Here is a 14,837-nt window from a genome sequence, read left to right on the forward strand (position 1 = left end):
AGTAATCTGACGGTGCAATCAAAACTTACAGCGCGATGATAATTGTGTTGTTAACATGAAGCAACAGTATTTTAACGCCAGCTACCCGTTTGAGCTAACGGTTATTTAAATAAAGGCTTTACATCGAAAATAACCTGTTAAGTCATCTTGTTTGCTATGATTAGCACAAACTGTTAGCAGCGGCGGCGGCGGCGGCGCACGTTATGTCACCCTGGGAGAGAGAGGGTGAACCAACCCCGCCGGTTGGAGCTGGACTGACAGCTCCGTAAACAAAACATTTAGAGAATAAGTCGTTTAAAAAAATCGACAAACTACAGAGCAGAAAAAAAAACACAACTTTCAACAACAACAAAAAAAAAAAAAAACCCAGACGCGCGTCCGCGGGGTGGTGTTCAGAGAGAGCGGCTAAGACTCACCGTTGCTCTCCCCTCCTCCTGTGTGCTGGGAGACCGGCGTCACCAACGGCTGGACGGGAGGAAGCAGCAGCAGCAGCAGGAGGAGCAGGAGGAGCAGGAGGGAGCGCCCGCTCTGCTCCGCCGCTGGCTCCGGCTATGTGGCAGGGGAGGGGTGTCGGTGTCGGTGTCGAGCAACAACTACACGATTGTTCCCGTTTCTGCTTCTTCCTCCGCTGAGCCAGGAGGAAGCGAGGACTTCAGGTCACTAGCAGCCGCAGCTTTTGCTTAATCATCCGCGCGTGGAGCCAAACTGATGGACGTTTTGTTTTTTTTGTTTTTTTTACCGGCTGCGGTGTTTTCCGGTATGTTGGACTCAGGGTGCTGCTTGGGACGGTATGCGTGTTTCTGCGTGGGTTTTACGTTTCCACCTCTGTCGTTGAAGTCTGGATGTCCTGGCGAGTCGGGAGTCCATTAAATAATTATTTGGACAGCAGTATTTTTACCATCCGCAGATTCGCAGTTGTCAAAAACGGTGATTGTTCTACATTGATTTAAGGATTCTTTAAAACATAAATGTTGTTGTATTTTTCTTCTCTTAAACCTTTATTAGTAAGAACAAAAAATGTGATTTCAAATTTGGGCTTGTTTCAGTCGTTTATTGTTATCTAGACCATCTAAGATGAGGTCAATCCCAAGACTGGTCAAACCTGGAATGGATTATTCTAAAATATAATACAAGCGATTTTTGAAAATACTTTTTTTGTTGCAAAAACTTAATTTAATTTGTGAGATTACATGTCAACAATATCACAATAAGGTTTAAGTTAAAAACAACAACAACAACAAAACAGGAATCGTTTTCGTATCCAATGCATTTTAGATCATCATCATAGAATGATCCAAAGTTTCAAGAAAGTTAGGGTATAGATCCTATCTAAATTGGTGAAGTTTAGAAACGAGTATACTCTGCTGTTTTTGATGTTGTTACTGAAGGGATGAAAAGATGACTGATTACAAACTGTGTTTAATGACTCTAAGGGTCAGTTCAGCTTTAACCAGCCTAGCTATTGAGATTTTAAGGCTACATTGACCTTATTTTGTTTCAATGACAAGAGGCACTCAATGCCCCATTTTTTTGTGGCTTCACAAACGCATCTCAAAGACCGATGGGGGGAAAACAAACTCACCACAGTGATAAGCGCTGTTGTTGCCTACCAGCAAGAAGGGCCTGGGTTCAAATCCCGGCCTTGGCTCTTCCAGCGTTGAGTTTGCGTGTTCTCCTCGTCTTCTCCGGGTTCTCCGGCTTCCTCCCTCAGTCCAAAAACCACGGCATTAGAATAATTGGTGTCTCTAAATTGCCTTTAGGTAGGAGCATGCCTGGTTGTTTTCCCTGTAGGTCTCTGTGTTGCCCTGCGACCAATGGGCCACCTTTCTCCAGACACCTGTCAAGAAGTGAAATAGTACTTTACTTACAGTATGTTTTATTGCAAATGACACTACTGACCTGCTTGTCTGTTGATGCTTACTTTTGAATCTGTGGTCCAGATGTGAACAGTGGTGCCCCTGATCTCCAGCGATCAGACGAAGGAAGGAGGACAGAGGAGGAGTTTCCTTGAAATTTAGAGGAGCCCAGCTTGACTCATGCTGCCTAAGGTAAGCTCAGCCGTGGCCCGGATGTTAACGTGATTGACAAATCGAAACACAAGCTGTGAATGATGTTTAGTTTACTTGTGGTCTTTGATAGAGGCAGGAATGATGTGAATGCTGAGGTGTTAGCAGACAGGCAGGTAGCACTGAACTGTTGGCTGTCATTTCTGTTGGAGCCACACCCTCAATTAAACTGTAAATATGAGGTGGCATCATGTGCACATCCCGTGTTCCTTCTGAAAACATCCTCTTTGAAAAAGATAACCCTAAGTGCTCAAATAATGATAAAAAAAAAAAAACAACTTCTGGAAACTTTCTCAAATATTTTGCTAACTTGAGGGTGTTTTCCGGTGGAATTCCATTTGGGAATTGCTTTTGAAAATGCAGAACGACATCCTAGACCTTTTTGTTATTGCTGTATATTTGCAGCGGCTGAGGTCTTAGTTGTAGCGACTTAGATTGACACAACGGTCTCCTGATATGACGTTTCGGGGATCGTCACGTGCATCTACTGAGCAGCCTTTTTTTAAAGATCGGAAATGATGAAAGACGTCGCGTTACTGGAAAGGAAAATCCTGGCTCATGTTTGAAAGCATAATCTGTAGCAGTGATGCTTTGAATATCAGCGACTTTCCTCGAGGTAGCACAGAGATATACTGATAACCATGCAAATAGACCTCTGCCACCGACATGAAGAGTGTGTTTTTGGCCTCTAATATTTGCTGCAATGTTTCCATTCTTACAAATGTCAGCCTTCTCTGGCCCTTCAGGTCCTAAAAACCTCCCTTTTAGACCCCAATCAAGAAATCAATAGGCTTGGTTACACAGATAGTTACTGAAAAAAAAGGTAAACGTAATTCTTTCTTTTTTTTACAGGATTCGCTATCAAAATCTAAGCCCTTTGTACCACTCTGTCTCTCCTCCAGGTCTCACGTTTCTCAAACTCCTCGCCTTGGTGAAGCGGTTTGGATGCAGGTCCTTTGCTGGCTGCTGTGCCTCGGCCTGTCTGAGGCACTCGCCGTGCTTCCAAAGGAGCAGGTGGCCCGGCATGCCGCCAAGCTCTACCGGAGCAAAACGCCGGCGCACGGCCACAGCTGGGTGACCAACAACTGCAAGCGGCTGGTGGGTCTGCTGCGGCAGAAGAATGTGGCCGTCAACAAGCTGGCGGTCGCTGCCGTGGCCGCGGGAAGAGACCAAAGCCTGTCAGAGCCAGAGAAGCACTTCCAGGTACCGTCATCACCAGACGGCCCTTCTTTTGCTGAAATAATAATAATAATAATAATAATAATAATGAAGGAGTTATAGGGTGTTCAGCTGTTTGGGGTGACCGGGATAGCTCATAGCTTTTGAACACTGCTGTGTCTGCATTGCAGTCAAGGTAGTGGGATTAAGGCTAGCAGACTTAAAGGGGACACATCACGCTCTTGAGTTTCTTCTTTTTCACGTTGAAATCATTCAGTTGTGGTGTGTGTAAAGCGGAAGAGCAATGCTTTCCCCGGTAATTTACCCCCCACATTCTCCCCTTTTTTCTCCACTTTCCTGATTTTGCGTCTGAGAACGACTTGTTTTGGTGCTGTCCCTTTAAATCTAGCTGGAGGCACTTCACACCCTGTCCCCCCTCCAGGGCGCAGAGCGTTCCACTCCGCTCTGTTCGGCCATTTTAGTAGTATGCTAGGGAACAGTGTAATGAACAACCGGGCATTTTGATTTATCCACTTGTAGCTTTTGCAGCCTTCAGCTTGGACTGCAAAATCGCTGCGGGAGATAAAAAATGGCCGATTCGCAAAATTGGTAAGCTGGAAAGTCCATGACCTTTGTTTGGCAGCTCTGATGCAATTGCTGTGATGTAATTGTTCAAAAAACGTAATAGAAAACACAATGGCTTGAAAAATATGACCAAAACAGAATATAAAGATATCTATGCAGCTCCTGGAGAGACTACATTTAAATTTCCTGCACTCCCAGAGACTCCGAGTGCACAACAAAACACATTTAAGGGCTAAAAAAAGTGGATTTTGTGTGATATGTCCCCTTTAACACTCGTGCAGAGAAGCAGCTGAAGCACAAATGAGCCGGGATGATAACCTGTTAGACAGCCTGAACATGGGCGGGGCTTGCCACTACTTTCAAATACCACGTGCCCGATTATGTCACACAAAAATAAGTCAGCGAGGTAAAACGTCTTAAAAAGGGACACTCCAGGATTCATAAGCACAAAAAGCTCTACAAAAACAGATCTAAAAATAAGCAAAATGTTCTTAAACATAGTGTTTCTGTCCTTGATTTGAGCAGGTAAATAAAATCATCTGCCAATGGAATAAGTGTTTTGACCCCTAAATTAAGATAATTAGACATCCTGCACTTGAAATAAGATGATGGAGATGAGTTGTTCCTATTTTAAGTGCAAAAATCTTATTCTATTGGCAAATCATCTTATTTACCTGCTCAAATCAAGGACAGATAAACTAATTTTCAGAAAACTTTACTTATTTTTAGCTCCGATTTTGCAGTGAGGGAAAAGAGCATCAGCTTGCTCCTTAGTTGGTCCAGTTCAATTCAGCTGTTTTGTCCGGGAACAAAGAGCCTTATCTACGAGATGACCCAATTAGAGCTCCTACTGACACTTTGTTTATTGAAACGATGCCTTTATGAAGTATGATAACTGTTATTATTCACAATTAAATCAAATGAGCTCGAGCTGACAAACGTTTTAAATGTACAAAGACGTCAGAAAATGTGTAGTCTAAATCTAAATGTGTTGTAATCAACATCAAATTCTGACTCAGCGAAACATGTTATTGGTTGAGTTATTATTTATACTATATATTTGTCGATGACCTGGCCAAATAGGCTCTTTGTGACCAAGTTTATATATTCGAAGCCACCTTTCTTATGATCTAAAATCTGGATGTCCTGTTCATAAACCCTCCAGGTTATGCAGATCGACATAAGTTAACTCTTTTCTTTCGTCCTTGTTTCCGTCTGCATCAAGGTTCACACCCTGGAGGTTTTCCAGAAGGAGCTGAACGAGAGCGAGCACCTGGTGTTCCAGGCGGTGCACGGCCTGCAGAGGGTGCTGCAGGGAGACTACAGGGACGTGGTCAATATGAAGGAGAGCAGCAGGCAGAGGCTGGAGGCCCTCAGAGAGGCAGCTATAAAGGTCAAGTCTGCAGAGCTTTGTGCATCCTGTGCATGCAAGCGATTACCTCGGCTAGCTGAATGAAAACAGGCCCCGATCTCAGCTCTCTGGGATCCACTGCGCCCGCACCTGCCGAATGAAAGGTGGAAAAACGCCACGTCACGTTTTCTTTCTAACCTTTGCAGGAGGAACAGGAGTACATGGAGCTGGTGGCTGCGGAGAAGCACCAGCAGGAAGCCCTGAAGAGCGCTTTGGCCCAGAACAAGACGCTGTCCATCCTGGAGGAAATCCTGGAGGACGTCCGGAAGGCAGCGGACCGCCTGGAGGAGGAGATCGAGGAGCACGCCTTCGACAACAACAAACAGGTCTGCATGTGAACCCTGCTGAATTTAGGAGAACACGCGCGCGCTGAGTAGTCGTTCAAGTCGGACGCGGCGGTTATGTGCAGATGCTCCGCTCTGTGCAGATGAAGGGAGTGAATGTCGAAGCGGTGCTCAGAGTGGAAGAGGACGAGGAGAAAGGAGGGAAGAAGAAGAACAAGTCCACCCAGGAAGAGGTGGAGGATGGTTTGGGGCTCAGCATGCTCATTGACTCGCAGAACAACCAGTACGTGCTGACGAAACCCCGCGACTCCACCATGCCGAGAGCAGACCATCACTTCATCAAGGTCAGTGATGGCTCCCTCCCCGGGTGATCCTGCTTTTCTCCCGGCTGCAGAAGAAGACGGCATCAATAGGTTTTTCACTTAACTGGCTGTTGTATTTGCAGGACCTGGTGTCAGTGGTGATGCTGTCCCTGCCTTGCGGCTGGGTTTGCTCCCTGATGGGTCTTCCTCCTATGTTTGGCTACATCATGTGCGGGGTCCTGCTCGGCCCCTCTGGCCTCAACAGCATCAAGGTGCGGGTCCCTGCTGCAGCAGCTCCAAGAACAGCGCAGCTTTTGCTAAGCTGTAAGCTTGACGACTGGCTTTTTTCTTCTTGCAGTCTATAGTCCAGGTGGAGACTCTGGGAGAGTTGGGCGTCTTCTTTACTCTCTTCGTGGTCGGGTTGGAGTTCTCCCCCGAGCGCCTTCGAAAGGTAAACGAGAAAGACTTTGAAACCTTAGTGATGGTCGCTGTCTTCTGTTGTCTTACTAAATGCAGTAAAGACGTACAAGTTGTCCCATCTGCAACAATGTATGTGGGTTTTTCTTACATCATAACATTGCTATGCTATGTATTGTGCGTCATCAGGTAATATGAATACATTTTAATGAACTTGAAAGCTAAATACAGACGTATATTTCATATAAAAGTCAAAGTTTTGGTTTCATGAACACCCCTTAAACCTTTTTTCAAGGATCGAGAATCTGTATTGTCACCATGGTGCACCAGCTCAGGATGTACACAGATAACAGAACAGAAAACAGAAATATTTCCACACTAAATATATACAGTGGTGTGAAAAAGTGTTTGCCCCCTTCCTCATTTCCTGTTTCTTTGCATGTTTGTCACACTTAAGTGTTTCGGAACATCAAACCAATTTAAACAATAGCCAAGGACAACACAAATAAACACAAAATGCAATTTGTAAATGAAGGTGTTTATTATTAAAGGTGAAAAAAAATCCAAACCATCATGGCCCTGTGTGAAAAAGTGATTGTCCCCCTTGTTAAAACATAATATAACTGTGGTTGTCCACACCTGAGTTCAATTTCTCTAGCCACACCCAGGCTGTTTTGCTGCTTCAGGACCTGGAAGACTTGCCGTGATAAAAGGAACTATGGATTCTGCTGTCTACCAAGAGATCCTGAAGGAGAATGTCCGACCATCTGTTCATGTACTCAAGCTGAAACGAACTTGGGTTCTGCAGCAGGACAATGATCCTAAACACACCAGCAAGTCCACCACTGAATGGCTGAAGAAAAACAAAATGAAGACTTTGGAATGGCCTAGCCAAATTCCTGACCTGAATCCTAATGAGATGTTGTGGTATGACCTTAAAAAGGCTCGAAAACCCTCTAATGTAACTGAATTAGGACAATTCTGCAAAGATGAGTGGGCCAAAATTCCTCCAGGACACTGTAAAAGCCTCATTGCACGTTATTGCAAACGCTTGGTTGCAGTTGTTGCTGCTAAGGGTGGCCCAACCAGTTATTAAGTTTAGGGGGCAATCACTTTTTCACACAGGGCCATGATGGTTTGGATTTTTTTTTCACCTTTATTAATAAACACCTTCATTTACAAATTGCATTTTATGTTTACTTGTGTTTTCCTTGACTATTGTTTAAATTGGTTTGATGTTCCGAAACACTTAAGTGTGACAAACATGCAAAGGAACAGGAAATGAGGAAGGGGCAAACACTTTTTCACACCACTGTACTTTTGGAAAGAAGCGTTTTTTTGTGTCTATTAGTTTGTTTCTAGAGTGCTTTCTTGATGGAAGTGGGGCAAACAGGGCCTTACCATGAGGGCTGGGATCTGTGGCGATGCGTCTGGCCCTCCTCTGGACTCAAGCAGCAATGAACCGTGTCCAGATCTTATAGATGGCATCCCACAGTCCCTTGCACTGTCCTCCCCACCCGTGCCAAATCCTTCCTCTCCTGCACTGTGCAACTCCCATACCACACTATTATGCTGAGACATGAAACGCTTTCTATCGTAGCTCTGCCAACGTTTTTAACAGCGGAGCAGAAAGTCCAGACAGTTTCAGTTTCCTGAGGAAGAAGAGTCGTTGTTGAGCCTTCTTCACCAGGTGGGAGGTGTTCATAGTCCAGGAGAGGTCGGAGGAGATGTGAACGCCCAGAAACTTTATGCTGTGGTCCACGCGCTCCACCACCTCCCCCCAGTATGCAGAGTGGAAGGTGTTGACCATAACCTTCAATTTATTTTATATGATAGATGAACGACAAATGGAGCATCACCGTAAAGAGGAAGGAAAAGGATGTTTGAAAAATATATATTTTTAACAAATAAAATTCTGAAAAGTGCATTTTGTGTTTTACCCCATGAGTCGACACTTTGTAGCACCAACCTTTTGGCGTTATCAGCAATTCCAGGTTCTTTGGAGTAAGTCTCTACTAGCTTTGAGCAGAGAGTGAACATTTTACCCATAATCTCAAATTAGATTCTAGACATTTGCAAACAAGCTTTTTCAAGTCTTTTCACAGACTAAGTGGTTTTCGGTCTGGATTTTGATTGGGCCATTCTAATAAACCGGTTCTGTTGTACCTCTGGTCTCAAGACCTTTTAGTCTCTTAACAGGTTCTCTAGTGGTTTCAAACCACGGCCTTCGACAGTCGGTGTCCTGCCACTTTTGGCTGAGTCCCAAGTCCAAAATACCCGAACAAATGACTTTAATAACCCCTTCACTCACCCCCAGTCCTACAGAGTCTTGCTAATGATTATGTCATCCAGGTGTATTGACAAAGGTTGCAGGATTGTCTTGCATTTAGCCAGGTGGGACCTGTCTCAGCTTTTTTTCAACAATGGCTTTCCTCGTGCTCTGCTGACGTTTGTGCTTTGTGTGCGCTCAGGTATGGAAGACCTCAGTTCAGGGCTCGTGCTACCTGAGTCTGCTGATGGTGGCGGCCGGGCTGCTATGGGGCCAGCTTCTTCACATCCGGCCCAACCAGACGGTCTTCGTTTCCACCTGTCTGTCCCTGTCCAGCACTCCGCTGGTGTCGCGCTTCCTGGCAGGAGGAAGCAGGGTGGACAGGGAAGGTATGGGGAAACCTTTTCAGAAACTCATATTTATCCTTAAAGAGTAGCGACACATGGCTGATAAAGTTTGACAGACCAGGGACGCTATCCTCAGATTACTGGCGGTTTTTACAGTTTTAAACACCACTGTGTGCGTTTGGCAGGGGAACTGGACTACAGCAGCGTTCTCCTCGGGATGTTGGTGATGCAGGACGTTCAGCTCGGCCTCTTCATCGCAGTCATGCCCACTCTGATCCAGGCGCAGAACGGAGACTTGGACAGGTAGCTAAGTCACAATTTGTCCTCCTTTTTGTTCCTCGTTTTTCAAGATAAGGCCTCACAACGCTGTGAACCTTCTGTTTCCCCCTGTTCAAACCAGCGTTCTGTTCGGAGGTCTGCGCGTGCTGAAGCTCCTGGCTCAGGTGCTGGTGTCGCTGGCCGCCGTGCTGCTGCTGTGCTTGGCGCTCAGGTCCTTTCTAATCGGTCCGTTTTACAAGAAACTTCACGCCGAGAGCAAAGGCAACAAGGAGATCCTGGTGCTGGGGATGGCAGCTTTTGTCTTTTTCATGCTGACGGTATGAGTAAAAGACACCTGGTGGGGATTGCTGATGTGTTCTTGAATTCGGAGTGAAGAGCGAGGTTCTGTTGGGTGTTTCAGGTGACAGAGCTTCTGGATGTTTCCATGGAGTTGGGCTGCTTCTTGGCAGGAGCTTTGCTGTCGTCGCAGGGCCACATGGTCACAGCCGAGGTCATGGGGTGCATCGAGCCAATCAGAGACTTCCTCGCCATCATCTTCTTTGCCTCTATTGGTTAGGCAGAGCACGATGATCTTTCCCTGATATAATGGCCTGGTTGTTGTTGTTTTTTTGGTAGTGTTCCCATGGAGTGGGCGCTGAAACTTGCTCTTTGTCTGTGTGATGCTGCAGGTCTTCACGTGTTCCCTACCTTTGTGCTGTACGAGCTCACCATCCTGGTAGTGCTGACGCTTACACTCGTCGTCATGAAGGTTAAGCGGTCTCTCTGTTGCTCTCCAGTTTTTGCTCCTTGCTGTCAGACCGTCCTCTCCTCCTGACCTCTCTTATTTTCCCAGTTTGTCATGGCCGTGCTGGTGCTGTCGGCCATCTTGCCTCCGAGTTCCCGACACATACGGTGGATCGTCTCCGCTGGTCTGGCTCAGGTCAGCGAGTTCTCCTTCGTCTTGGGCAGCCGTGCGCGTCGCGCTGGCATCATCTCCAGGGAGGTCAGTGATGAAGTTTATGAAACGTTTTGCACCTTTAGCAACAATTGTGCTGTTTTTGAGTTTTCTGTCGGGCCAGTGTCCTTTTTTTTTAGCCAATCGTGAAACAGTACAGACATCATTAATTTACACGAGCGGAGGATTTACCAAAAGAAACTCTGCAATTGTGACCATAGTTACTTTATTTTTATTTAGATTTTTCCCAGGCTGCATTTTACTCAAGGTTTTATGCCTTTCTTGATTTCTGTTTGCAAATATCGGTAAATTGCAAGCAGGTTCATTACGAATTTAGTTCTAATAATGTATAAGAGAATGTAAAAAAAGTTAATTGGTAAGAAACTAGATTAAAAAAATGGTGTGATGTATGATATTTATTTTGTTTGTTTGAATTGAGTCATAATGTAATCTACCAGCATTTACTCAAGTGTTAATACCTGCAAAGTCAGTCAAACGTGGCCTGACAAGATCTGTTAGTTTTGAGTCCATAAATGAAAATTTTAATAGTCTGTTTAGTCAAGGCAAGTAGAATTTTTTTTTTTTTAGAGAATTTAATTCAAGTAAAGATGCCTAAAATGTTAATTATGAGAGGCTTGCCATGTAATACTCATCTTAACTCAATTAAACTAGGGGAAATTTGTAAATTTATGATTCAGATTTCAGATTTAAAATTAGAGGAGCAATAAATAAGAAATGTCCTGCAAAATGAATCAGAATCATTCTAATTTATCACCTAGGATGGAAGTACCATTCCTTATAAACAATCAGTCCTCTCCATCAGGAATGTCTTAGTCAAGTTTTTCTCCTTTCAAACCTAGAGGTACGGTCCAAAACAACTTCAGTGCAGTGTGTAGCCCGTGTTTACTTCCTGGTTCCTGAGCCAATCATATAAGAGTTCCCAGGGTTCCCAAAACAGAGCACAGCATTTGGTATTTTTTCTTGGCAGCCTGTTCACATAAGGCAAGGCAAGGCAAGGCAAATTTATTTATATAGCACAATTCAGTACAGAGACAATGCAAAGTGCTTTACATGATTAAAATATAGGAATAAAAGCAAGTAGGGATAGAATGTAGAAACAAAAAAAAGAACATTTGAAAACAGTAAAACAGTTTATTTATATAGAAGCCAGTAACATAAGTGGAAACTTACACGTGTCCTGTGTAAGTTAAAACTCAGTGGGGTTTCGCAGCATCAACAGAACCGATTAAAAACGGCATATTAGATTGTTGTCGCTGGCAGGCTGTTGTACTGATTTGAGACACTAGGTGTCATTATTACTTATTGCGGACAGATCTTGTTAATCTCTCTTCTGTGTTTGTCCCCTGAGCAGATACACACTAGATGTCTCAGCGACGTTAACAACCACACGGTGTATGTCCTGAGTAACACTCCCTGTCTCTGCTCAGGTGTACCTGCTGGTCCTCAGTGTCACCACGCTCAGCTTGCTGCTGGCTCCGCTGCTGTGGAGAGTCACGACACACAGATGGGTTCCTCGCGCCGAACGCAAGGCGCTCACGTGACCTCACCGACTTCAGGGCTAAAAAGTGTTCCCCGGTGACTTTTCCAGAGTTGGCAGCGTTATCGCATGAAGTCTATTACTTTTTCTGCTGGACCAAATCTCTTTTTACTGCTGCTCATAATATTGAAAGCAGAAAAGAAACATCTGCTAGCTTTTGACTGGAAGGTTTCTTTTTTTTTTTATCCTTTGACTGTTAAGTTTCTACTGTATGTTGACCATTATATTTCATTACACTGAACTCTATCTGATTGTGTACATTAACATTGTCTTAAAACTGTTCTGTTGTTAGAACCAAACATACAAACAACCATGGACTGAACCTGACATTTGTTCAATATTAAGTTTTCAGGTAAATGGTTGCCTATTTGGGGGTGTTTTTCCCTATAGACACCATTACACTGCTGTTTATGCTTTCTCTGTTGTGATTCAGGTTATCATTGATAACAGATTCTGCCTCGTGCTGAGGTAAAAGGTCTCCACTGTATAACATTAGAACATATTATATATTACAACATAATCTCTGACAATGGTACTTTGGTTTAATCTCATCTTTTTGCTACTGATAGCTTCAGACACAACTCTGCCCAGACATCTTGTTTTTCAGGTACGTTGGAGTGCACTACTCAGTATGAAGAAAAGGAAAATCCTTCAGCCCAATTTAATTTGCTAATTTATTCACTGGTGTTTTGTGAAGAAACTTAAACTCCACTCGTCCTCTGAATGTCAAAAACGACGGGCCTGCTCTGCTCCGATCTGCTCAGCTCAGCTCCTGCACTAAAATGAAGAAGTTTTACACTGACTTTTGTCCTATAAAAGCATGATGGGTCACCATTAGACATTACTGTCGATTGTATGACTTTCATATACTTTCTTTTTGTTCGAGGGTTTTTTATTTATTTAAATTTCCATTTTCTCTCAACTTTCATGTTTATTTTCGTGACTTAATTTGTATTGAAGTGTTGAATTAATTTTGATTCATATGTCCTAAGTAAAAGTATTATAAAAAAAATAAGTTTCTTAATTTTTATTTCATTTTCAACAGCCAGCGACCGCCATTTTGGGGGTCTTTATTCTTGTACACCTAATATTATGACTTTATTCTTGTAATTACCCTCTGAACATTGTATTGGACCATTGTAGAATGAAGAAAAAAAGTTGTTTGCCACGGAGGAGTAACTTTCCTTTTAACAAAAAGCTCAGGAATTTTGAAATTAATTTCACAAATTTGCCAGACAAATATTGGATGTTTTCTGATGTCAAAAAGTTGTACATTTTTGAGAAAAAAAAAATCCATCCATCCATTTTCTAACGTGTCTATCCCCTGTGGGGTCGCTAGGGGTGCTGGTGTCTATCTCCAGCGTTCACTGGGCGAGAGGCGGGGTACACCCTGGACAGATCACCAGTCTATCGCAGGGCGAGAAAAAATATATTTTCCACAATTAAAGGTATAAATTTCCTACATTTAAACAAGGATATCTCTGAAATCATGAGGTCAGGAATTTGAATCATCATCTGGGTTATCTCGTGTCTCACTACCTCCCAGGGGGACCTGACCCCCACTTTGGGAACCCCTGGTCTAGAGGTTCACCTGCATTATTAGGGACAGTCAACACTTTTTTTTTTTTGATTTTCCAGAGTTAAAGTTGCCTTTTTTTCAATTACAAGTGTTTTCCATCAGTATAAAAAAAGGAAAGAAAAAGTAACTGTAATGATTTTTTTTTAAATGTTTGGAACTGAAACGTTTCAGTAGTGTAGAATCAAACAAGCTTGGAATGCATAAACCCACGCGATGGCCTATTAATCTTTTCAGAGGAAACGTCTGGCTCTCAACAGCTGTGGAAACCCTGTCTAACAACTGCGTAACGGTCAGCTGTGAGTGAGACACACGTGTCGTGTGTGTGTGTGTTTGTGTGTGTGTGTGTGTGTGTGTGTGTGTGTGTGTGGAAGGTTGTGTGTGCAAGCATGTGAGCAGAACTGCATAAGCTGATAACCTACAAACTTTGCAGTCAGCACATCTCTGAAAGATCTCATCCCCTTCATCATCCTCTTAGTTGGACGAGATGGTAAATAGCAGCCTGATGGAAAGATGTTTATGTGTGGTTGTTGTGTTTATAGGAATACTGGATTTGGTTTTAGTGTTTGGGAAATTTTGTCATACAGTTGGTGGGATTGATCAGAGCGATTCAAACACAATCAGCACTCTTATGTAACCCATATTTAAACGGCAAAAGGATGCATGTGCCACACCTAGCATGCAAAATTTGCCATCGCATTAAAAATCTAGATGTTTACATTTATATTGAAGAGGATGTTGGTGAATTAGTTCATGAATCTCTTTGCAGGTTGAATTTTTTTTTTCACAAAAACGAGAAAATGTGTAAATGAGTTGGTTGATGAGATAAAGAGAAGTGTTTTAGAGGCTATCTGATAGAAATGGATGATATAAGAGGAGTAGACTTTGACTTGATGACTTGACACTTAAGGTAGAAAAGACTTGGGATTGAACTTTGATTCATACTAATGACTTGTGACTTGGAGTTGAGCGTCTCATTCAAGTCATCATTTGGGTGAGGGAGGATATCCTCGCTGCCAACACGCAGGTTGGTGAGTACACACTGAACAAGTTGCCAGTCCATGGCAAGGCTGAAGGCCTTCAAAGGCAGAACTTAGACATTTACAGAAAGCATTTGTTGAGATTGTGACATTTAAATGCTGTAGATTTTGTTTTTTTCCTGTATTGTGTTTCAGGGATGGCTCACTATGAATTCTTGATGATTTGAAATGTAATCCTTCAGACTTGGAGCTTGTGAGTTTTAACTTGTGACACGACTTTAGACTTGGGAAGTAACCAACTTGGTCTACCTGTGGTGATAAGATTATCATGCAAAGGTAAACTACTCCAAAAGTAGGGAAACTTTCTTCATTTCTAAGAAGGGAAAAAGACATCCTGACTTGAAACTGACGTAGAGTCTGTTAAAGGAGATTAGGGTGATGGCATGGAGGCCTTCCAACCTCAAAGACTTGGTGCTCATCAACAAAAGATAAATGGTTGAAATACCAATGGGAATGTCAATAAAATAATCTTTGATTATGGAGAATGGTTTATATAATTCTGACACATTTTCATAAAATTATATTAACATTAGTGTTCTTTGTGTTTTTAGAGATATGCTTGTATCATTTTATTAAGAAAAAACTATTTGGTTGTATGAAAATCCTTGAAT

General features: G+C 43.1%; 1 protein-coding gene across 6 annotated transcripts; it reads left to right on the plus strand.

Annotated features, from left to right (window-relative positions):
- Nucleotides 1–202: 202 nt before the first annotated feature.
- On the plus strand, nucleotides 203–12,145 carry tmco3 (transmembrane and coiled-coil domains 3). Of its 6 annotated transcripts, none has more exons than XM_021322019.2 (16): nucleotides 203–656; nucleotides 1,761–1,869; nucleotides 1,941–2,048; nucleotides 2,969–3,269; nucleotides 5,035–5,202; nucleotides 5,367–5,546; nucleotides 5,648–5,848; nucleotides 5,950–6,078; nucleotides 6,165–6,257; nucleotides 8,695–8,881; nucleotides 9,025–9,142; nucleotides 9,240–9,435; nucleotides 9,519–9,669; nucleotides 9,787–9,866; nucleotides 9,951–10,100; nucleotides 11,501–12,145. In XM_021322019.2, exons 4-16 carry the CDS (start codon nucleotides 3,012–3,014, stop codon nucleotides 11,612–11,614), a joined length of 2,025 nt encoding a protein of 674 aa, XP_021177694.1. In that variant the 5' UTR covers nucleotides 203–656; nucleotides 1,761–1,869; nucleotides 1,941–2,048; nucleotides 2,969–3,011; the 3' UTR covers nucleotides 11,615–12,145. The 6 variants fall into 6 exon arrangements, with proteins under 6 accessions (XP_021177694.1, XP_021177696.1, XP_021177692.1 ...); XM_021322021.2 differs by having other exon boundaries at nucleotides 1,761–1,855; XM_021322017.2 differs by lacking the exon at nucleotides 1,761–1,869 and having other exon boundaries at nucleotides 203–788.
- Nucleotides 12,146–14,837: the final 2,692 nt, after the last annotated feature.

The sequence above is a fragment of the Fundulus heteroclitus genome, chromosome 4, assembly GCF_011125445.2.
Source record: "Fundulus heteroclitus isolate FHET01 chromosome 4, MU-UCD_Fhet_4.1, whole genome shotgun sequence".
Classification (NCBI taxonomy): Eukaryota; Metazoa; Chordata; class Actinopteri; order Cyprinodontiformes; family Fundulidae; genus Fundulus; species Fundulus heteroclitus.

Coding starts and splice junctions, on each gene's coding strand:
- tmco3 (XM_021322017.2), top strand. CDS start 3,012: ATGCAGGTCCTTTGCTGGCTGCTGTGCCTCGGCCTGTCTGAGGCACTC. Junction 5,547..5,647: donor CCTTCGACAACAACAAACAG/GTCTGCATGTGA, acceptor CGCTCTGTGCAG/ATGAAGGGAGTGAATGTCGA. Junction 9,670..9,786: donor CATCTTCTTTGCCTCTATTG/GTTAGGCAGAGC, acceptor GTGATGCTGCAG/GTCTTCACGTGTTCCCTACC.